The sequence below is a fragment of the Vidua macroura genome, chromosome 9 (assembly GCF_024509145.1).
Source record: "Vidua macroura isolate BioBank_ID:100142 chromosome 9, ASM2450914v1, whole genome shotgun sequence".
Classification (NCBI taxonomy): domain Eukaryota; kingdom Metazoa; phylum Chordata; class Aves; order Passeriformes; family Viduidae; genus Vidua; species Vidua macroura.
The window spans coordinates 27,987,993-28,010,032 of NC_071579.1; the positions used below are offsets into that span (position 1 = coordinate 27,987,993).

Here is a 22,040-nt window from a genome sequence, read left to right on the forward strand (position 1 = left end):
AGCGCGCGAGTGACGCCACTCGCTGCGGAAACTACAAGTCCCGGCGTTCCCCGCGCGGCCATGGCGGCCTGAGGGGGCCTGGGGTCTCCTCCGTGTCTGAGGGGGGCAGAACGCAGCCCGGGGCGGCGAGGAAAGAAATTGTCACGTTAGTCCACATTACGTCCGTTTATTTACACTTTGAAAGCCTCGCTGGCGGCACGGGCCCACCTCAAGGGGGTCCAGTGCTGTCACAACACCATGCCTTGGACCAAACCCTCCCCACAGCTTCAGAGCGTTAAGATGCTTTGTGCACTGAACCTACATCTCACATCGCCTTCAGAGGACTTTATTCAGAGGCAAACAGTGTGGCGAGCATAGAATTAAAGAAAAACAAAACAAATCCCCCCAAAAAGCAAAAACAAAATAATCCCAAGGAAAACAAAAACAACCCCTTTCTGATCTAGACTGGGATCAATGGTTCACTCTCCTCCTGGAACAAGCCAGTGTCCAGTAAGCATGGAGATGTCCATATGTCCATGGGACATCACTGTCTGTCCTGCTGCAAAACACGTCCTTGTCCTTGACGTTTCCAAGGTCTTCAGTGAAAAAATAATCTAAAATAAAACTACTGTCTAGATGGAGAAACTGGTGCTGTCACCTGAAAGAAACAAATAACTCCAGTGAATATTTCAGCTCCTCACCAGACGACACAACAGGGCACATATTTCAGTCTCAACACTAAAATCCATTACTGTCATATTGATTCTTATTAGGCATCTGGAATGAAAAAACTGATTTTGCAGGATCAAATTGATTTGCATGATTAGATTGTGCAATTTTTTATGTGCCTTTCACTAGGCACATTTGGCTATTTTTTATATTATTTATTTTAAATCTAATATAGCTTCTATTCAGTAAATGCCCTGATTTTCACAAACACACTTGTGGCTGGTGTACTTGGCGTGGCGTGGCCTTTCCATGTCTATTAGCCTGTTCCTGGACCTCCTCCACAGAATTATCCAACAGAATTCAAATGTCATCTGCTGCTGGCAGCAGTCCTGGATGCCAGGAAGCAAATGTTCAAGCTATCCCACAGATGGAATGCAGTCCAGAGGGATGGATGGCTCAGGCTCTGAGTCAGCCCTGCCCAGAGCCTACACAGAAGTCCCCACACAGGGCTGCTGCTCTGGAACACTGTCTCAAACATCAAGGGGGAAAAACCCAATCTGCTTTTTGTATTAAAAGGAAAGAAAAATGAGAGTGTAAGTTTATTGCTTAAGTTTCACTTGTGCAAAAATAATTTAAATAAATGCTTTGGGGTTTCTGTAAAGGAATGGCCTCTGGGACTGATTATATTATTTATTTAAATGTGAGTTTCTTTGCCAAGAGCAAACCTTAAAGAAAATAACATATCTGTTCCTCAGAGTCTTTTCAGTTTTTACATCTGTACTTAAAACTTACAACTGAAACAAAGTTAATAAATGTTACTTATATATAGACCCCCCATTTAGCAAAATTAGTCTGTTAAACCCAGACTATTCATTCTGCCATTCAACCACAGTGATGGGGAAGTTTCAAGATGTCTGTGATGACTGCAGAAAAAGGAAGTTTAGACAGGGTTCTCACCTTATTTAGTGACTCTTTGTTATTACTGTTGTTCCATTGTGAGCGGGGATAATAGGTGCAGGAATATCCAGTTCAGGGGCATCAAAAAAGTATGCCTACATTATCAGAGAAAAAAAAAATTATATAGAGAGAAACATGCAGTGCTGTCTCATCCTAGCTCTTTCTTTCCACATCCATCAAACACAGGTACAAACACAGCACTGAAATGGCAGATTTGAATCTTTTTCTGTTTTTATCAGATTAGAAACGGTCAGTTAAAATGGTGCTCTGAACTGTACTTTAAATTTTAACTGTTAGCAGCCAAGGTCTTTGAACAAGACCTGTACTGGAAAGGGCTGGATTGCAGATCCAGGGAGAGCTGTGTTTTGCTGTCACCTCCCTGCACACTGAGCTGTGGGGAACCAGATCCATCTCCTCTGGAAGCTGTGGAAACTGAGGCCTGGCTGACACCCTTCTACCCACTATAATAAGGAAACAAATAATTTAAGTGTTCATTGTGTATTTCAGTGGCCTCAGGGTCTTCTGTTTTCTAACACTTACTGTGTGTGAAAAAATGTGCTAAAACTCCTAAGCACATGCTTTATATTGAACATTTAATCCTCCTGAAGGACTAATCACAGTACTCATTGGCACAAAGTGCAACTGGATACTATAAAGATTGATACTTTGCTGATACTATGATGAATTCCAGGTAAAGTCAAGACCATGAAGTTGGACTCGATGATCCTGATGGGTACCCTCCACCTTGGAGATATTCTATGACCCCATAATTGAATTTATTACCAGCACTGTCAGGATCACACTGGCATCAATTTTTGCTGTGTTTAAAGTAACTGCAATTTTTACATTGGATGTTTTCCAGTGACCAGCCAATCCTTCCTTCCCTGTCCCATAACATGCCACGTGTCCTAGGAAATAAGAGATTAGGGAAAAGGAATGGCAGTGTCCCACCAAACATCCAACAGCCAGCAGGGCGTGCAGCAGCAGGATGGTGGCCACGGTGGCCACTGCGATCCTGCGGTTGTCGTCACGGACCGCGGGCCAGAAGGTCATCACCAGCACGGAGCCCGAGACACACAGCGAGAACACCACCAGCACCCAGCGCACCACCTTCTGTGGGATGATCCACAAGATCTGGAAAAGGCAGGAAAAGGCTTGCAAAGAGGCTGCGTGTTCTGTGACACCGTCATCACTTCCATTGGCGCACAAAGGAACTCACGCCTTAATCTGACACGTCTCTTATTGGAGGAAAGAGCAAGAGCAGTGATGAGCTTTACTCCCAGACACAAGAGTGAATCCCAAGTTACACCACTCCCTCCAAGGCCTGTCCCCAGCCAGGGAAACTTGTCCTTGGAGCCATCAGCACTGCAGTCCTGCACAGCTATGTGTTCCCTGGGGACACAAACATCCTGATTGCTGAGGCTGCCTCGGGCTGCCTGCCAGGCTCACCAGCAGCACCTTGCTTGGTTTTGCTGCCTCTGGGGAAATGATGTGTCCTGGGCTTTTCCAGCACCCACAAGACACCTTGACACTAGAAAAGCTTCAAGAAAAAGAGCAAAAGATTCCCCCCAGTCTCTAAAATTTCAACAAATATCAACAATATTATGAGAAACAGCAAACCTTCTCAAGCAGGACTTGTGAGAGGGGCACTCTTTAGCCATACGTACCGCTGTGGGAATGTAAATGAAGAGGGAGTAGCCATATACACACACTATCTCCAGGAATGAGTAGGAGACAATGTTCATGACTTTACTGTTCCTCCACATCAGGAATCCCCAGAGAGCAAGGGGAACAAGCCAAGCGTATGCATAAATCGTTGTAGCTGCTATGGACACTGGAAACACAACAAAGGGTTTAATGTTCTACTTTGGATCCTGCCAGAATCAAAGGTGTAGGAGCATTCAGCATGAAAACTAGAAAGCTACCTGGGAAGATACTTCCAAAAGATGAAGTTTGAATTATTAATAAACTGAGAACTTTGCATTTGTATCTAGTTTACACCCAGTACCCTGCCAGGACTTCAAGTTAGTTTAAAAGTAAAGACTTCTGAAAAAAATCTCTAGGCAACTTCAATTGCTTTATTACATCTGGGTACAAAATGCTGTCAGTTTCAGTTGGAAAGGAAAAGCCACAGAGGCAGGAAAAACTTAGTTAAAAATAGAAATGCACCTACTAATAGCTAGTGTCAAATCTAAAATTATTCAAGTGACTGCATTCCCAAGTGGCAACATTCTTCCCAGTACACTAAGGATTTTGGAAAAAAGGAGAAGCTGTGTTCCTCTGCAGGGACAGCAGCCTCCCTCATAATACAAAGACAGATGTAGACAAACTGGCTCCTCACTCTAGTTCTTTGTGGAACAAATCCGTTGAGCATCTTCTGCTTATTTTTTAATTTGCCAGAAGGTAACAACTTCCAGCCCTTGGTAGGTGATATCAGTGATAATCTGATCTGGTAAATTTCTGCCTGAGGCCTGCAGGCTCTGGGAGGCAACAGATCCAGGAAAGCCCCACCTAAGTACCACAGTGGCCAGCACTGGGCTTTCACTCTCTGTACAAGGAGACACACACTAAGGCTAGAAAATAACTAATTACTCCTGCTTGCTCTTCTAAAACCCTGAAACTAGCTTATGCTCTGAAGAAATGGTTCTGCCAGTCACAGCCCATTTTAAGGGCTGGTTTCACAGGTCTAAAAATTTAAAGACCGTGATCAATCAATCAAAAGACTTGTTGTAAATCAAAGCCATGACCTGGTTTTATATTATCTCATTTGCACATTAAAAAAAAAGACAAAAAAAAACAACAAAAAAAAAAAAAAAAAAAAAAAAAAAAAAAAAAAACAACCACCAAACATCCAAAAAAAGCCCCACAAATGACTACTTACAAACCTTTTCTGAACTCAGGCACGTAGTGGTACGTTGGTTTGCCCAGATGGATGAAAAAATTTGAGAGATTGCCACTAACAGCAATGGTGAACACGAGTGTAGCACATATCCAAAATGGACCTTAAAAGGAAACAAAAATCAATAGCACCTCCTCTGCTCTTTTGCTTTCTCAGGCCAGCAAGTAAAAGGTAATACAGACTCAAAATACTTAGCACAGAAAATAACTTCTCCCACCTCACACCTACCATAAAGGTCAGGATTGCTGCGGATATAGAGCCTTACAAAGTTCTTCCCAGGGACTGGGAACACTGACCCTTTGATTCTGTCCAGGACCTGTGAAACATAAGGATCTGTCTGACTGACAATGCAAGAAGGAAAAAAACCTTAATGGATAAGGCATAATTCAGACAACAGTTCTCCTCTGGAGCAGAGTATTAACCTGGTACGTGTCCACATCGAAGAAGGTCTGGTAGTACTCAAAAGTCCAGAAAGGGGCACTTTTCTTCTGTCCTGCAAGCAGCTGGATGGGGGGAAAAGCAACATGGAAAGTGTTACAAGCACACAATTTATGCATTACTAGCTTATTTACACAGTAGTCACATGATTTTGGTATCCAAACTGAAAACAAATTTAAGAGGGTAGTGCTTCCTATGGATTATGTGATGGTTTCCCTCTTCCCCTCCAACAGCTGTTGGAAGCCAGTCGCTTTTCTCCCTGTAGGCAGAACCACAGCCTGATGTTGTAAAGAGCAGCCTGCTACTACCTGCTGCCACATCATATGGAACACACATCAACATGACAAGGTCCTTCTGCTGTCAGAACCACAGAATGGCCTGTGATTGAAGTGACCTTAAAGATCATCTCATTCCACCCCCCTGCCATGGGCAAGGACACTTTCCACTATCCCAGGTTGCTCCAAGCTCCAGCCTGGCCCACAGCTTCTCTGGGCAACCTGTGCCAGCACCTCACCACCCTCACAGGAGAGAATTTCTTCCTAATATCCAATCTAAACCTCTTCTCTTTTAGTCTGAATATCCGCTCCCCCTTGTCCTGTTCTCTACACGCTCTTGTAAGAAGTCCCTCTCCATCTTTCTCACAGGCCTCCACCATAGGGGTGAGAGCATTACCTCTGTTTTATCAGAGTCATCAGTGCCCAGTAACTCATCATCCTCTTCCCTCCCTGTCTCCTGCAGGTGGCTGTGCTGATTCTTGGGGATTTCGACTGGTTCATCAATGCTTATGGTGGTGGCATCAGGATTTGCTGCAAGCAAATTAGCTGCATCGTCAAATTCTGCAAATAAGTACATTACAAGACAGGAGATGATCAAGACGCTAAAATTTTTGTTCTCATGACTCAAATAAACACATAAAGACCCTGAGACAGAATAACCACTAGCTTAGGCATGTTGGGTATGATCTGTTTCCTGAAGACTGACACAGATCAAGCTGAACATTTAGTCAGTCAATAAAGTGTGAGTCTGCTTTTCCTGCCAATCCATCTGCAGGATGTTACACCGGCACCACTGGAGCCTGCCTTCAGGCTGTTGCCCTGCCAACAGCCCCGACCCGGGGGCCAGCAGGTCTCTGCAAGGGGAAGGGAAAGCTGCCTCGCTACAGAAGTGGGTACTTTTTTAAAAGTCTCCAAAAACTGACGTGAAGTTTTTAATGAAGAAGTAAGGAAGTCTGAAACCGGGGCCTTTTGCAGGTCACAGAGCGCTCTGCCCCTTTCCAGCTGTCACTTGGGTACCACAAAGGATTTCAGCCCACGATTTCCGTCAACACCGGTTACATTTTTTATCTCGCCAGCAGCACAATTCCATCTCAGAAAATTCAGGATACCTGACTCCATCCTGACCCCACAAACAAAACTCCCAGGACGTTTTTACTCCGCGAACGCCCAGAAACGCACCCAGAGCCTCCAGCGCCTGAGGGCTCCCCCAGCTGGGGCCCGGCCCCGCGTCCGCACCTGCGACACCGCCTTTACCTTGGAATTTGAGGTCGTCCGCCGTCGCCATTCATCCGCCTGGACGAGGATCAGCTCCCCGGGGCTCGACCCTCCTGCAAGAGGACAGGGGCAGCGCTGGGACGGGTGCGGTCCCCGCCCTGTGCCAGCGCTGCTGTGCCCCGCGGCCGCGCCCCCCGCGCCCCCGCAGCCCGCCCGGGCCCCGGGCAGGGGCAGCCCCGCACCTCGGCACCGCCACGGCCCCGCAGCCGCCGCTCCGCTCCCTTAAAGGCGCCGCGACCGCCGCGCGGCCGCGGCCAATCAGCGGCGCCGCCGGGCCCCTCTGCCCCCGCCCCTCGGGGAGCAACAGCCCCGCCAGCGACGCGCCTGGCACCGACCAATCAGAGCCCGCGCGGCGCTTCCGCGTGCGCGCCCGCCCGCCCCCTTAAAGGGCCCGCGGCAGCCCGAGCGCGGCGGGTCGGGTGTGGTGGCGGCTGCTGTCTGCGAATGTACCGGGGCTGTGGATGATCGTGCGCTTATACACCTGTTACAAACAGGTTTTGGTAACTGAGAGTTTTATCAGAGAAACACAGAACGGTTGGGCTTGGAAGGGACATTAAAGCTCATCTCGTTTCAGCTCCTTGCCATGGCAGGGACACCTCCCGCCAGAACGGGCTGGTACCAGCCGCGTCCAGCCTGGCCTTGGACACATCCAGGGATCCAGGGGCAGCCACAGCTTCTCTGGGCACCCTGTGCCAGGGCCTCACAGGAGAGAATTTCTTCTTCATACCTACTCTAATAAACCTGCCCTCTGTTGGTTTGCAGCCGTTCCCCCTTGTCCCATCACTGCTGGCCCTTGTCAGTTGCCTCTCTCCATCTGTCTTGTCTCCCTTCAGGTGCTGGAAGGCCCCAGTTAGGTCACCACAAAGCCTTCTCCACAAAGGCTGACCAATCCCAATTCTCCCAGCCCTTTCTCACAGCATCCCTCTGATCTTGGTGGCCCCTTGAGGCCTGGCTCCAACAGATCCATGTACTTCCTGTGCTGGAGACCAGCTGGCTATTGCATATACTGCAGTATATATATACTTTTTATATATATATTATTTTTTTAATCCTTCAGTCCCAAAATGCCAAACGCTGGAGTGCAGCAGAGCCCCAGAGCAGAAAGAACAGGGCACTGTTTGTACAGCATCTGCATCACTCAAGGCCTCAAGCATCAGCACCTTAGTCTTTGCTCTGGGATTCAGGGAGAACACCCTGATCCAGCTCCCCTCATTCGTAAAGCACAGACCACATTTGTGGGTGGATAAGCCTCAGAGGCCTGCAGTGAGCACCACACACTCACCCTGGCTGCACTTGATGCCTCTGGTGCAGCTGGCAGGAGCACAGCTGACAGGATCCTTGCTCACGCAGGGGCTGAAGTGCAGGGAGAGGACAGCGTGCAAGGCAAGGCAGAAACTCAATCAAACACGTGAACATTTTCCCTCCCCCTCACCCTCTACCTTTGCCCCTGCCTCGCATTGTGCTCCCATCGCGAGTGGCCAGACCTCTCCACCGTGATGTCGGGCATCAGGGTAGTGCTACAGAAAATCCTGATCCTTCTGCAGGTTACTCTGTCTGTTGTTGTGGGCAAAACACTGATGATACTGTTCCCCAATGCCATGAAAAGATACATCCTAAAGATGGGAGAAAAGAGCAGAATGAACCGGAATCCAAAGTTCAGCTACGAAAACTGGGGCCCGACTTTCTTCAGCTTCAAGTATTTGCAATTTGTGCTGAAGGTGAAGTGGAAGAGGCTGGAGGATGAAGCCTACGAGGGACACCCTGCTCCCAACACGCCTGTGGTGACCCTCGGCGGGGAAGTTCGTCACCTCCTGGATTTCATGAAAGGTCAGTAATTGAGTAGCTGGGCTGGGTTTGCTGAGAGCGTAAACGAGGAGATGCTGCTGAGGGAGCAGGGACAGGCAGCTGGCACCGGAGTGCATCATGTGCAGACCACCAGCACTCACTGCTGGAGAAGATGCAGCACGTTTACTCCAGCTGCTTCTTGCTTGTCAAAAGTAACCTGCATTTATCACCCTGTCTATGCTATCCCTTCACACCACAGAGCTTTTGCAGGAGCTGGCTCTGCCTAGAAACACTTTTTGCTGAAAGCCAAGGTAATAATTTGTTTTAGGGAGAGAAGGCCCAGAACTGAAATGTGTGCAATGATTCCTGAGTGTTGGCTGTCGTTCCCTGTCCATACAGAAAATTCCACACCAGCCCCCTTAGCTAGCCTAAAGCCTAGAAAGCACACAGTGGGTTTTTCCAGATCTAAAGTGTCTGGGAATAAAGCAGAAGTAGCTGCTTTGTACTTTGTCCACTGCCTCCCACTGAGATCTCAGCAGAACGTGGAATTAATCATTAAGCTGCAGCCTCCATCCCCACGGGAGGGATTACATCTTTCTCTCACTCTGCTTCCCTAATTATATATAGATATTTATGTAGAAAATGGGCTGCAAATTGGAGAAGAGATATACAGTATCTACAGGAAGGTACCACTGTTATTTAATTCTTTAGGATGTTAGCAGCAGCTTTTAAGTTAAGCCATGCCAGAAAGGTCTTGGACAAATTTAACCAGACTAAAAGAGGTGTTTAAAAATCCTGCAAGCTCTCTTAAATCAAGGCTTTGCAAACACATGCCAACACAAACACGGTAGTGTGTTAATTTGTAAGCAACTGCAGATACTTTTGCCAGTGTAAGGTTAGTTTCATAATAATATATAACCAGAGTTCTGTTTAGACAGGAAATTGCAGAAATACATTGAAAGCATGAAAGCCTGTGATGTATGACTGAAAAGCCTACAGTTTCCCCTCGGCTCAGCTTGAACTGACACATCTGAAAAAATCTGGACATGAAAAGGCACTGGGACTCTGTCCTCAACGCCCACCCCTGAACCATTGTCCCTGGATAACCTTGCAGAAGGCCGTCTTTAGGATTTTTAAAGTTGCTTCATACTAAGGATCTCAAGGAGGCTGAGATGCCCATTTTGGATCAGTACCCTATCCCAAATATGTTGGTAACTTGCAAATTTGCTCTTGTGATGAGGAAAAGAGAAGCTGTGTGACTGCTTGTACTGGGCAGGGTTCCCTCAGGTAAACTCCTTGCTGGATGCAGCACAGATAGAGCCAGGCTAGGAAAAAGACTTTTATGCCTGCTTTGCAGAGATGCAGAGGTTCTGGTGCTGATTTTACTGACCTAGGAGAAGTTTATGAAGTCACTTCATATGTAGTGTTGTCCAGGAATCCCTGCACCAGAGGCTCAGTTCAGTGTATTTAATTCTGTCCTTCCTCCCTTCACTTAACCATAAAACTTTTTTTTTTTTTTTTCCCTCCTAGATAACCGACCTTTAATCCTGAACTTTGGAAGTTGTACCTGACCTTCATTTATGCTAAAATTTGATGAGTTCAACAAGCTCATCAAAGATTTCAGCTCAATAGCAGATTTCCTTATCATCTACATTGAGGAAGCTCACGCAGTAGGTACAGTAAAACACCACAGTTTCAAATGTGTCACTTCCTTTAGGGGGAAAAAGTGTGCTAGCAAAGGAGGGGGCTGCAAACAGGACAGAAATCTTCAAATCAAGTGGCAACACCACATCTAGGCACCAGTTTGTGTCCCTAATTCTCCTAAGATTCTACTTACACTTCTGACTTTACACTGAGTTACTCGTGTCAAGGACACAGTTGTAGCTTTTAACAATTGCTTCTCAATGTTAGTACAGCTCCTTTTGGAAAGAGGAAGAAAAGACATAGAACAAAAGTGTACAATATGTTATGTGTTAACAGAAAAAAAAATTGGTTTTAATATTTTCCAAGAACAGGATGCAGACTCCAATTTGAAAAATTTAGCAAGCAAGCAAACAAACCACACTTGTTTATCTACACTGGATTCTAAGTAACACATTGGCACTGGTTTTATCCCAGGATTAAATGTTTTTCTAAAACCTAACATTTATCGTTTTGTAGCAATATGTCATTTTCAACAACTGAGAATCTGTTAATGACTAAGTCAGTCATCAAACCCTTTTACTAGTTTCTACTTTATTGGGAGGAGTTGTGTGCAAGTGTTTGTTTGCATAGATCTGAAAAACAAAGGTGTGTCCTGGCTCACATTTCGCTTCTCACAGACCTGTAATTTTGGTTTATAGGCTTAATGAGTACAATCAAGCAAAATGAACAACACTGACAAACCTTACCCAATACATGTTCCCCACCTGGTGTCTTTCTAGGGTAGATCTATGTGGGAAAATTTCAGCTAAAATCTATCAAATATTTCTGAATCCAGGGCAAGAGGAAAATACAGTTTGATGAGGGAAAAAAAAAAACAAACCAACAGATCTTGGGACCACTTATTGGAAAGCTCTAATGCTGCCATAATTTGAGGGGGGCTTTCACTTCATGGCAAGTTTTGATGTAAAGAATAAACTGCAAGATTGTTTTAACCTAGTTTTGGGATACGACACACAGTACATACCCACCCTTGCACCTATTCAAAACCTTCACTGCTATATCCCTTCCTCATTTGTTTTAGATGGATGGGCTTTTAAAAACAATGTTGTTATTAAAAATCACAGAAGCCTTGAAGATCGAAAAATTGCAGCACAATTTCTTCAGAAAAATAACCCTCTATGTCCAGTGGTTTTAGACACTATGGAAAACCTGAGCAGTTCAAAATATGCTGCGCTGCCAGAGCGACTCTACATGCTTCAAGGAGGGAAGGTCATCTACAAGGTAAAAAATATCAGTAGCAATGAGCACAGTATATAGAGATTTTTAAATTTCAAGGTAACTTGAGACTGCTGTACATTTAACAGTCAGTATTTCATTCTGTTTGAGAGCTAAACATTTCACAATGCATTGTAAATGTGGAGAGAAATGAAAATGCAGCAAAACCAGTCTGGGCCTTTATAATGTACATATTTGATGTACACCTCAGTCTTGCTTAAATATTTATCTTTTGGCTCACTAGTAACCCAAGGTACATCTAAGCTGTGAAATCCAGGAACACTTCCCACCTCCAGGATCCAGAGATTGGCTCTGTCCCAGTGACACAGCAGGGTGTAACCATCCCCCAGGGATGGCTCCAGTGGAAAGGGAGCCCAAGGCACACCTGCCCACAGTTCTGGTGCAGCTCCTGTGCTCTGAAGGATTTCTGCTTGAGCATCACTGTGTCATTTTATTGCCTTTGCAGGGAGGAGTGGGGCCTTGGAACTACCACCCCCAGGAAATACGTGCCATCCTGGAAAAACTGAAATAGAAAAAGAAGAGGACTTTGAAGCAAAAACTATTTGGACAGAGAAGTTTAAAAATAATTTATGACAGACCTAAGTCTAAGGAACAAAAATAGAATTTAAAAATTAGCCATAGAGACAAGAAGAAGAATGTTGTATATGCAATGTATATGCATTGTTTTAGATGCAAGGAGCATCTGGTTCATTATGTTTGTCCAGAAGCTTTCAGTTCATCCCTACAACACCAACTTCTGTTCTGTAGTAAATTACTACTCTTATACCATATGCAGTAATGTGGGAGCTGAGCCCATTGAGCTCTGGATACCAACATTTACATTTGTAATATCCTGCAGGATAAACTTCAGGGTGGTGGCATTTGCAAGAGTCCGCTAGCATGCAGAGCAACTGATTTCACATTACTATACACATTGCACTTGCATATATAAAATGTTCCCTTTCACTGACTTCAGGAGGCTTCTGAGCAAGACAATCCCTATCAACATCTGTTTCCATGAATATTTGTTATGATGGTCCCAGCCTAAAGCACTGCCGGCTGTGACCTGATTCTAGAGAATATTTATAGAAACAAGGGATTGATGTACAATTATTAAAAGTCTATCAAAACACTTCATTTGGCTTCTGATGATTTCCATTCCTGCCCTGCCTCTCTCCTCCAGGTTATTTCTAAGCATTAGCAGACATTTATATTCATTCTAATAATCTCTGGGTTTGAGCTGATCAGAAAGCTAGCAACTTAAGGACTTTTGAAAGACTTGTTTGACAGTAGGAAGTAATACATCCCACTTAAGTAGCTCATACTTTTTTTCCTATTTAACTCAGAGTGCAAGGGAAACATTTTACAGGAAATTGAGTTATAATTAATGTATTTTGTAAACCTGATATAAATATACTACCTTAAATGGACTCAGTTACGCTCAGGTGTTCTAGGCTGACAGTTTAGGTTACAAAATGAAAGAGCTGTTACTACAATTAACAACTGCAATGTGTTGTGGTTGGACTTGATGATCTTAAAAGTCTTTTCCAACCTAAATGATTCTATATTCTTCTATCCTATTCCATACATTAAACCAACAAGAAATACATACCACATCCATACCTTCAAAAACCACTTTAATACAAGGTTCTAATAATAAACATTCTCTGCAGTGCAGCTATTGAAATGTAACTTCCTTATAAAAAAATAAAGTGGGGGCCCAAACTTAAGCTGGGCTCAAGTGTTCTCTGCTGTGCCCTCTGCCATCACCCGGTGCACTGACACGAAATGATCAAAGGCAGATTTGATGATGAAACGCAAGTAAGTGGCTTGGAACTCAGGAAGCTGCAGAAGGAATAAAAATAACATTATTGCATTCTCTGTAGTAACAAAACCACCAAACCACATTTGCAGAAGTTTGTTAAACACGAGGATCTGCATACTCCAGTGTTCATTTTTGAACTGCACATAAATCAAGTTCTCAGACCTGCAACTCAAAAAAAATCCCATCACCTCCTGAATTCTGCAACCTTAAAGGCAGCAACTGAAGAAGGGAAAATTGCCACATTTCTGGAAAGGGCCCTTGCACTTCGTTAGGAGCACTAGGCAGGTGCAATTTCATAGCATAATCTACAGAGGAGCTGCTGGGAAGTGCAATTTCACACCACAATCTACAAATTCCTCCCTTTAACACCAACTGAACAATAATTGTAAATAAAGAAATGTTTGGTTTTTTTATGGTTTCTCCCCACTTAATCCAGACATGTCATTTCATGAACCACTACTGATGTACATTGCAAATACTCACTATAAATTCTTCCATTTGGAGCTGTCCTTCTCTGTGCTGCAAATCTGGAAAATATATTTTAAGGTAAATAATGAAGAATAATGTGCAATGCAGTGAAGTTTTCACTGGACTCAGAGTTCAAGTGAGTTCAAGGACAATGAATTTACACTGCATATAGACATTGTTCTTTTTTATTTTTACAGGTGATTTAATACTTTTTTGCAATATCCCAGTGTCTGTGTGTATATATATCCTACTCATTATAGTGATATAAAAAGTCACCCAAGAGGCACTAAAAAAAGCCAATCCCCAAGCCAAACAATGCAGGAAATGGCACTCTATTATACTATGTAAGCCTGTTTTTAATTTTTGGAACATAAAGTGCACAAGTAGTGCTTTTAGCCCTTATACAGCATTTTACTCTCCGAACTGCTGCAGAGACCAGCAGTGCTAACAAAATTCACTTAAACGTGACTGTTACATCAATGTCTAATAAAATATCATCACCCCACACTTTACTCAACAAATAGATGAGGGGTTACAGCGATTCACTGAAAAAGACCAACACTGCTCCCAAAAAACCCACAAACTCAAGTCTTACCTTTTTCAACACACTGTTCAAAACCCACAGGGTCTTTAGATGTGCTTCTTTCAATCCTTAAGGTCCGCACTAAAACATATATCAATTCAAAATATCAACACAAGTTCTGATTCTTTACTGACACTGATATTTATTCCATCACTTTACAACTACAAAACACTTTCAGAGCATTAACTAATTTATTTTTTCTCTAAGCTATGGGGATTGTGGATACAAAGGACGATTGCTTTGTGAAAATGGATCTTCATGCAAAATTAAATCTTTATGTGAAGTTAAATGTTTATGAATCTCTTAAAAGTGGCTACATACAGACTATGACACTCCTGTGGGAACGTTTATTAAAGCACAGACACACATTTTAGTATAGCAATATTACCTACGGCAAGACACAAAGTCTTACCCAAATAACACTGGATGGCGACTTTGCTGATTTTTACACATTTGGGAAAACCAATAATCAATTCCTGTGGGAACATGCCCGTAGTCGTCCAAAATGTTTTGGAACTTCTGTAGAGAGAACAGGACAAAATCTTCAACTGCAGCTTCCATCTATAACTATCTTGAATTAAATATATCACAGAAAAATATGGAGGGGAAAGGAAGGGGGAAAGCGGAGGGGAAGAAAGGTGAAAAAGGAAGGGTGGATAAACATGGGGACAGCGAGGAAGGGGAGGGACGAGGAGAAGGAGGGGAAAGAGGGGGGGAAAAGGAAGGGGGATGCATTTTTATTTGGGGTACTTTCAGCAGTGCCCTGTGTAAGGACGGGGCAGCTCTCTGGAGGTATTTACACCGGGCGGCCCCACACAGGAGCGCGCAATGGCGGCGGGCCCCGGGCGCTTCCACCCTGTGGCGACTGCAGCGTGAGGGCGAAGCGCCGAGCCCGGGCCAGCCCCGGCGGGCTCCGTGCGGGAGGAGCCGCTCCCGCCGCCCGCGCCCCCGCCCGGCCCTCACCCGTCCGCCACGCTCTCGGCGGGGTGCTCGGCATCGCTGGACGTGGCCAGGACCAGGGCGGCCCCCGCCGAGCTCCGGCACCAGTCGGCGGCTCTCATCGCCCGCCGCGGGGCTGCCGCTCCCGGGCAACGGCGGCAGCTCCTCCCCTACGGCCGCTCCCGGTGCGGGAACCCGAGCTCGCCCCTGTCCGGCCCCGCTCCGCCCCGCCCGCCGCCCGCCCCCCGCGCGGCCCCGCCCGCCGCCCGCGGGCGCTGCGGGACGGGCGGCGGGAGCGCCGAGCCCCGGCCCGGCTGACGGCGCGGCCCTTCCCGGGGCAGGTAGGTGGGGGCCGGGGGGATCGGGGAACCAGCGGGATTCTGGCCTCCCTGCCCGGGCGGGGAGGGGCGGGCACCCTTCCCCTTGTGCCCCTTCCCCTTGTGCCCCTTCCCCTTGTGCCCCTTCCCCTGGCACCCGTTCCCCTGGCGCCCCTCGGGGCTGTGCCCGCTCACGGCGCGCTCACCCCCGGGCACAAGCCGGTCCCTTCACAGACCCTTCCCAACGTAGCCCGTGACCCCTCTCCGGGTTGGGCCCGATCCCTTCGCACCCGCCTCCCCATCCCTTCCGATACCCCCGGCCCCCCTCGGGCAGGGCCCGATCTCCCCCCGCCCCGCAGGACCCGATCGCCAGCCCCGCAGGCCGGGAGGTGAGAGGATCCTGTCCCTGCCCTGCCCCTCGCCATGGCAGCTCTGAGCTCTCCTGCCCCCCGCCAGGACCCCGCTCACCAACCAGAGCCCCCCGGCACCGGCTGGGGAGGGGCACCGGGAGATGCTCACCCTCCCCGGGAGGGAGGTTCCAGCAGGCTCCATTGCCCAGCTGCAGTCAGACATGTGCCCTCCTCTTCCTCCTTCTGCTCCTGCCTGCAGCAGAGCCAGGCCTGGTTGTGGGGGGCACTTCCCGCTCAACCCCAGCCGCTCTCCCGCTGCCCCTGTCTCCATCCCGGGCCTGGGATCTATCCCGGGCCTCTCAGCCAGCCCGGGGTCCAGCTCCCACTCGGATGGGCTGTGTGGTTTGGTGGCAGGCAGCTCACACCCCTGCTCCACACAGCCTGCCCTCCTTGCTACGTGGCCATGCTCAGGACTCTAAGGGGAGCTGCCAGCTTCGGGGGCTTCCCTAGGTCATGTTTTCCTCTGTGGCTGTTCTTCACCTGTCTGTGATTTGTTTTTGCAGAGCTGGTCGAGGGGAATGTCGTACTGTCTCCACTCAGAAAGCCATTTGGATACTGGGCCAATATACGTGCGTGAAAATGGGAAGCTGCACGTGGTAAATCGGGGTGCAGGCGGCGTACAGAATGTCACTCCCAAAGCAAGACCTTTTAGTCTGTTTTCCAGAACTTTTTCAGTGGAGCTTTGCATGAACAGGGAGGATGATAGGGCAAGGAGGCAGAGGACTGATCATTTCATCTTCACATACACCAAGGAGGGGAACCTCCGCTACTCGGCCAAGTCCCTCTTCAGCCTAGTGCTGGGTTACATTTCTGACAATGTAGATCACATTGACTCGTTGATTGGTTTCCCAGAGCAGATTGCTGAAAAGCTCTTTTCGGCAGCAGAAGCAAGACAAAAGTTCACAGAGCCAGTGACAGGACTGAGAGCTCTGCAGAAATTCACTGAAGCCTATGGCAGTTTGGTGCTGTGCTCACTGTGCTTGCGGAACAGGTAAGTGTGTCCCCTAACAAATCTTGTCTTCTGCTAGCACGCTTCTAGCTTCCCCTAAATTAAATTAAATAAAAATACATTTTGGGCTTATAACACCACCTAATTTTAATGAAATGCCCTGAGCACTATCTGATTCTTGTGCTTGCTGCCTTTTATCCCATCCCCTTCCTACAAGTGCAGCTGTATGTTTCATTTTAAGATACAAATCATAACAGAGGTAACAGACTACATCTGTTTTAGCCAACAGGGGATCTTATGTGGAAGATTAAACCTGCAACTATTTTTAACAATAATAATGTAGAAATCCATGTGCTTAGTGCCTTTTCAGGCATTTCATGGGATGTTTCTGTAATTGCTGTTTAAAAGCTTTTCAACACACTTAGCTGACTGTACAGATAAAATACACCCCTGCAAATTGTTCGGGTTTACTAACTATAAGCTTGCTGTCATGTCTCATTTTGAGGGCTCAGAAGAAGATACAGACTTGTGGGTAAGTTGCAGGCTTTGAAAATGAGTCAGGTTTTACCTTACTGTTGTTGCCACCCCCATAGTGGCTGTACTTTAACAAGGTCCTGATTACAGACCGGCACTAGTTTTTCTATCTTCTCAGTGCCCACATCTTTAACTGAAAGAGTCTTGCCAAGTTTAAAACTGGATTATGCTTTTAAAGCCTTGCTCCTACTGAAGTCTTTCTCAGTAATAGAACCCTTCTCTTCCATCTCTACACTTGAAAAAGGGATGGTTTAAAACCAAAGTACTGGCATATTCATCTGAAGTGCCAAGGGTGTTCTGAGCACAGTAGGAATGTTTGAGTAGAAGTCAATTATCCTTTGTTTTATCCTTTAAACCTACTCCCTTTTTATCTCTAGCACAGATAATTTTATGGGCTTAATTTAGAAATTAAGCTACTTCTGGCATCTTTTGCCATTACAGAAAGCTGAGTTAAGCATCAAGTCTTTGAAATCCAGGAAGTAAGGCATTAAGGCATTTTCTGATTAATTTTATTTCTAAAAGAGCCCACTCTCCTCTCCAGAACCCCCCTGAGCTAATAATCTCTCTCAAGAACTGGCTTATGCTCTGACTGTTTGTTGTGCTTTTTGCAGAGCCAAATTGCACAGGCAAGGGGTGTGAGTGGGGTGAAATTACACTGGGAGGATATTAAGGTCCTCTTATTTGCATGGACAAGGAGGTGTTCCTGGAGGGATCAAATTAATAATCACCCCCAGTTTATGCAGTGAAGATGCTGACCTCAGGGTGTGTCTTGCCGTGGGGAATACGAGGTAAATTCAGGAGAGATCAGTGAATTTGGAGCTTGTCTTGCCACAGGGACAGCAAGAGGTGACTGCAGGGGAGGTACTGAGGGCTACGTGCTCATTACTGCATACTCATGCCTGCCATTCTTCAGTGGTTTGTTCCCATCTCTGAACCTCCTACTGAATAGCTCCAGCACAGATGTTTGCGTGGCTGCTGAGTGAATCAGACCAGGGAACCAGCACAGCTGAAAAAAACCCCACTGAGTAACTGCTGCCCAGGGTGTAGCCACAGCTCTGGCAGTCCTGGACGTCTACCTCTAGTCAAGCATTTTATCGACATATATAAAAAATCAAATTTTGCTGCTGAAAGTCTATCCTGTCCTGTTTAAAATCCACGTTTGAGGTGGATTTGAAACCTGGATGAATGTGGGTTTGTCTGTACCCTCCCTAGGCACTGAGGAAGAGCAGTTTGTGAAACTGACTTGGGATAAACTGAGACATTTTGCATTATTCTGAAATAATACAGCAATAATCTGTAAAGAAGCGCCTAACAGCAATATTTGCAAGTTGAAGTCTTGTTAGTCCAATATTTTGCATCAAATCTAAACCATGACAGTGATTTAAGGAGAAGACTGGGAATTCAGGCTTGTGTGCCAGCTGCACATAAAGAGGTACTTAGTGCAGCTGGGTAATTTCTGTCAATTTTCACATAGGTACTTAGCAGAAACGAGTGCATTGTGCTTATGGCACTTGGGGATGTAGACTTACATGCCTGAGCACTGATGGCTTTTTTTTTTTTTTTTTTTTTTTTTTGTTTTGTTTTGTTTTGTTTTGTTTTGTTTTTTTGTTTTTTTGTTTTTTTTGTTTTTTTTTGGCTTTGCAGATACCTGGTTATCTCTGAAAAGCTTGAAGAAATTAAGTCTTTCCGGGAGCTGACGTGTTTGGATCTCTCCTGCTGTAAACTTGGAGATGAACATGAGCTGCTGGAACACCTCACCAAAGAGGCCCTGTCTAGGTACCAATTTCTTGAGCTAAAAATGACACTTTCTTTCCTACCACTAAGCAGTTCAAAGAATCAGGCTGAGATTTAAAGGGAAGTTTCACAGGCTACGGAGTGTAAGGTTGAAGATTTTGCTTGTTCATAAAACCTGTTCTGCAGGTAAAAAAAATACAGAATTTATTGTACACAAAGCACATACGGATTCATAAAAAGTACTAAAATTATGCCAGATAATTTACTGTTTAATGTTTTATATAAACTTTTTATAATTTTCATTGTCTGGGTAAAAAAACGCATCTTTAACATTTGGAACAGTTTTACATTTCCTATTTTTAAGGGGGAATTTTTCAGCCAAAATTTTAACCAAACTAGTGTTCTACACGAAGATTTCTGCAAGCAGGATGTTGATTATTTGGTTAGTTGACATCTCAAACCAGTAAATTTTATAATTTGTTTGGTATAAAAAAATGACAAGTAGATAATTTTGGAAGCATTATGCAGGATGACTGCTAATTAAGGATATTATGTTACTGTAAGATTTTGGTGCATTTTGCATCAAGGTTTTATCTTGAAGTGTTCTGAAGAGAGCACTTTAATGTGATGTTTTTTCCTGAATTTTGTTAATCTATGTTATAAAACCTCATTATCTTCTTAAAATCATTGATTATGATCACTTATCGAATCTGCCCTCTCTCAGTCTGGCAAGCATTTTTTCTTAGTTTTGAGTGCATTTCAGTTTGGCAGCCTTGGTATAAAGAGCTTCAGGGTATAAAGAAGCTTATTGTCTCTGTTGGCAAATGTTTGGCTCTAGGATCAGTTTGTCACTGGAGCTGTGGGAATAGCTGCTCAAGTGGTGCTTCTGTTGAGCTAGCAGGGAAATATAAAGATATTTGTTACTCCTGCTAACCCAGGCTCCTTCCTCACTGATTGTTACAGTGAGCCTGTAGGGGCTGGCACAGGATGACCCTTCTGACACAGAGTTTTAGGACATTTTTCAAAACTCTCAGAAATAATGGCCTTAAACTCCATGTTTGTATCTCTGCTGCCAGTGTGAAAAGGCTTCTCCTGAAGGACAACTCCCTGTCAGATGCCGGCCTGCGCAGGATGACGGCGCCCGTCCGTGTGCTGAAAAAGGGGCTTGAGAATCTGCTGGTGCTGGACTTGTCCTGTAAGTGCTCCATGGTCTCATGACAGAAAGAACCTGTGTCCTTTCTGATAAAGAATTTATCCTCCTTAGCACTGAAGGAATACAATTAATTTGTTGATTCCCATGAGCCAAGTGCTCAACCCCAGATTTGACCAGCAGCCTCCCAGAAGGCAGGGGGCAGATCTGAGGTCTCAGGCATTTGCTACTTACAGAAATATTTGTAGTAGTTTGAGAATTGGTATTGTAAATATTTGTATTTTGATAATTAGAGGGGCAAAGTCAGTCTTGTTCCAGTATTAGCTTTTGGAATAAATACTTCCATGCTATTTTGATAATCTTTTTCCACATCATACAGCTTAATTAATTTTACTTGGCCTTACAGGTAACCCTAAAATCACAGATGTGGGAATTGGATACCTTCTTTCTTTCAAGAAATTGAATTGTTTGGACATTTCTGGCACAGGTCTCAAGGTAAAAATCATTCGAAAAAGTTTACTGGACAAGTGTAATAAAAATTCTTGCCCTCTGACTGCTTTATTTCCCCTTTTTCCCAGGATGTTGATGCTGTCATAAAGAGGCTTCAAATGCAGATAGGCCTGGTTCACTCAAAAGTGCCTCTGAAAGAATTTGATCACAGTAACTGCAAGACAGAGGGATGGGCAGAGCAGGTAAGTGGGGGGGAGGTTAAACCTCTTGTACTCTCTAAAAATTTGCCTTCAAGAATACAAAATCTCTGAATAGGAAAGAACAAGGGATGGAGTTGTTCCCAATGATATTTCTGTAAATTTTACAAGACACACTTTAACTGCTTCATCTGCTCTTTCAGACAGTTCTGCAGTGGGAGCAGGCAGTTATGGAGGCCATGAAGCCCCAGGACAATTTGAGATCCAGAGTAGCAGCTCTTCGCTTCTGTACGTAACTGCATGGACACCACAGAGCCGATTTATTTTATTTTCTACAGGGACTATTTCCATACTCTTTGGGGTTATAGTAAAAATAACATCTCAGGTGTGCAATTCCAGCCCTTTGTGTAACTGCATTACAATGTACGTGAGTTTTTTAGTTTGTTAGACTCCCAGATAAAAAACTCTGAGTCCAAAATATAAATTATATTTTTTCCTCTGCACATTTCCAAGTTGGCTTGGCCAAAACAATTTGTACCAAAAAGTTAGGCATTTTACAGCATAATTCTGTTTCTCCCAAAATCTAAACTTGATTTTTTTTTTGCTTGTAGATGGCAAGACACGCAGAATAGAGGAAGTAGTCAAATGCACACTGGTGGAGCCAGAAACTAGAGCATCTGGAAACTTGCAGTTTTATAAGGAAAACGTTGAAAATTGCCATTTACCTTTGAAAAAGGAGGTTGCAGGCAGCCATGAATTAAAGAACAATAGAAAAAGAGCTTTGGCTGAACAAGAGAGAGAAAGGACTTCCAAACAGAAGCATCTGTGCCTCACTGTGGAGGACTGGGATTTGTTAAATACCTACTGAGTCAGAAAGAAGTGGGTCTTTTGTTTGTTGTTCTCTTGCTGATGACAGGATTTGGACATATTGAGAGGGAGTGACAAAGTACTGTTAAATCTGGTTGCTGTGCCATGCCTGTGGGGTAACCTGTGCTGGGGGAGGGATAGAGACAAGAAGGTTGGTTATGCTACTGTATATTTTCAATACATAATAAGTTTTTCAAATAAAGTTTTTGTTGTCATCCTTAACTAAGTCTTCTGATGAAGGTATCTGTCACCAAAACAGCTGGTCCTATCCCTGCTCCTCTCCTGCCTCTCAAGGGGCAGGACACAAATCACTGCAGCTCATCTGAATTGAAGCTGCACTGGACTTGTCAAGTGCCATGGGGTGTTTACAGTGCTGCTGGAACAGAAACCTCAGCCTGAAAGCACCAAGCTGTGCTGATGG

The 22,040-nt window shown here is 45.1% G+C and overlaps 4 protein-coding genes across 7 annotated transcripts; 2 read left to right on the plus strand and 2 right to left on the minus strand.

Annotated features, from left to right (window-relative positions):
* Positions 1-150: 150 nt before the first annotated feature.
* On the minus strand, positions 151-7,793 carry YIPF1 (Yip1 domain family member 1). Of its 4 annotated transcripts, none has more exons than XM_053984772.1 (10): positions 7,775-7,793; positions 6,472-6,545; positions 5,615-5,778; positions 4,927-5,007; positions 4,733-4,820; positions 4,491-4,607; positions 3,273-3,439; positions 2,557-2,739; positions 1,606-1,700; positions 151-637 (listed from the first exon to the last, which is right to left on the minus strand). In XM_053984772.1, exons 2-9 carry the CDS (start codon positions 6,500-6,502, stop codon positions 1,611-1,613), a joined length of 921 nt encoding a protein of 306 aa, XP_053840747.1. In that variant the 5' UTR covers positions 6,503-6,545; positions 7,775-7,793; the 3' UTR covers positions 151-637; positions 1,606-1,610. The 4 variants fall into 4 exon arrangements, with proteins under 4 accessions (XP_053840747.1, XP_053840748.1, XP_053840745.1 ...); XM_053984773.1 differs by lacking the exon at positions 7,775-7,793 and adding an exon at positions 6,675-6,777 and having other exon boundaries at positions 5,615-5,748; XM_053984770.1 differs by lacking the exon at positions 7,775-7,793 and adding an exon at positions 6,675-6,777.
* Positions 7,794-7,831: 38 nt separating this feature from the next.
* On the plus strand, positions 7,832-12,063 carry DIO1 (iodothyronine deiodinase 1). Its single transcript, XM_053984775.1, has 4 exons — positions 7,832-8,319; positions 9,808-9,951; positions 11,003-11,202; positions 11,663-12,063. The coding sequence occupies exons 1-4, from the start codon at positions 7,989-7,991 to the stop codon at positions 11,726-11,728; spliced, it is 741 nt and encodes a 246-aa protein (XP_053840750.1). The 5' UTR covers positions 7,832-7,988; the 3' UTR covers positions 11,729-12,063.
* A 753-nt stretch (positions 12,064-12,816) lies between these two features.
* IFT25 (intraflagellar transport 25) lies at positions 12,817-15,241 on the minus strand. Its single transcript, XM_053984776.1, has 5 exons — positions 15,036-15,241; positions 14,485-14,591; positions 14,085-14,153; positions 13,505-13,548; positions 12,817-13,041 (listed from the first exon to the last, which is right to left on the minus strand). The coding sequence occupies exons 1-5, from the start codon at positions 15,131-15,133 to the stop codon at positions 12,934-12,936; spliced, it is 426 nt and encodes a 141-aa protein (XP_053840751.1). The 5' UTR covers positions 15,134-15,241; the 3' UTR covers positions 12,817-12,933.
* Positions 15,242-15,247: 6 nt separating this feature from the next.
* On the plus strand, positions 15,248-21,841 carry LRRC42 (leucine rich repeat containing 42). Its single transcript, XM_053984769.1, has 8 exons — positions 15,248-15,352; positions 16,242-16,729; positions 18,866-18,997; positions 20,032-20,150; positions 20,512-20,600; positions 20,684-20,797; positions 20,956-21,040; positions 21,364-21,841. The coding sequence occupies exons 2-8, from the start codon at positions 16,257-16,259 to the stop codon at positions 21,618-21,620; spliced, it is 1,269 nt and encodes a 422-aa protein (XP_053840744.1). The 5' UTR covers positions 15,248-15,352; positions 16,242-16,256; the 3' UTR covers positions 21,621-21,841.
* Positions 21,842-22,040: the final 199 nt, after the last annotated feature.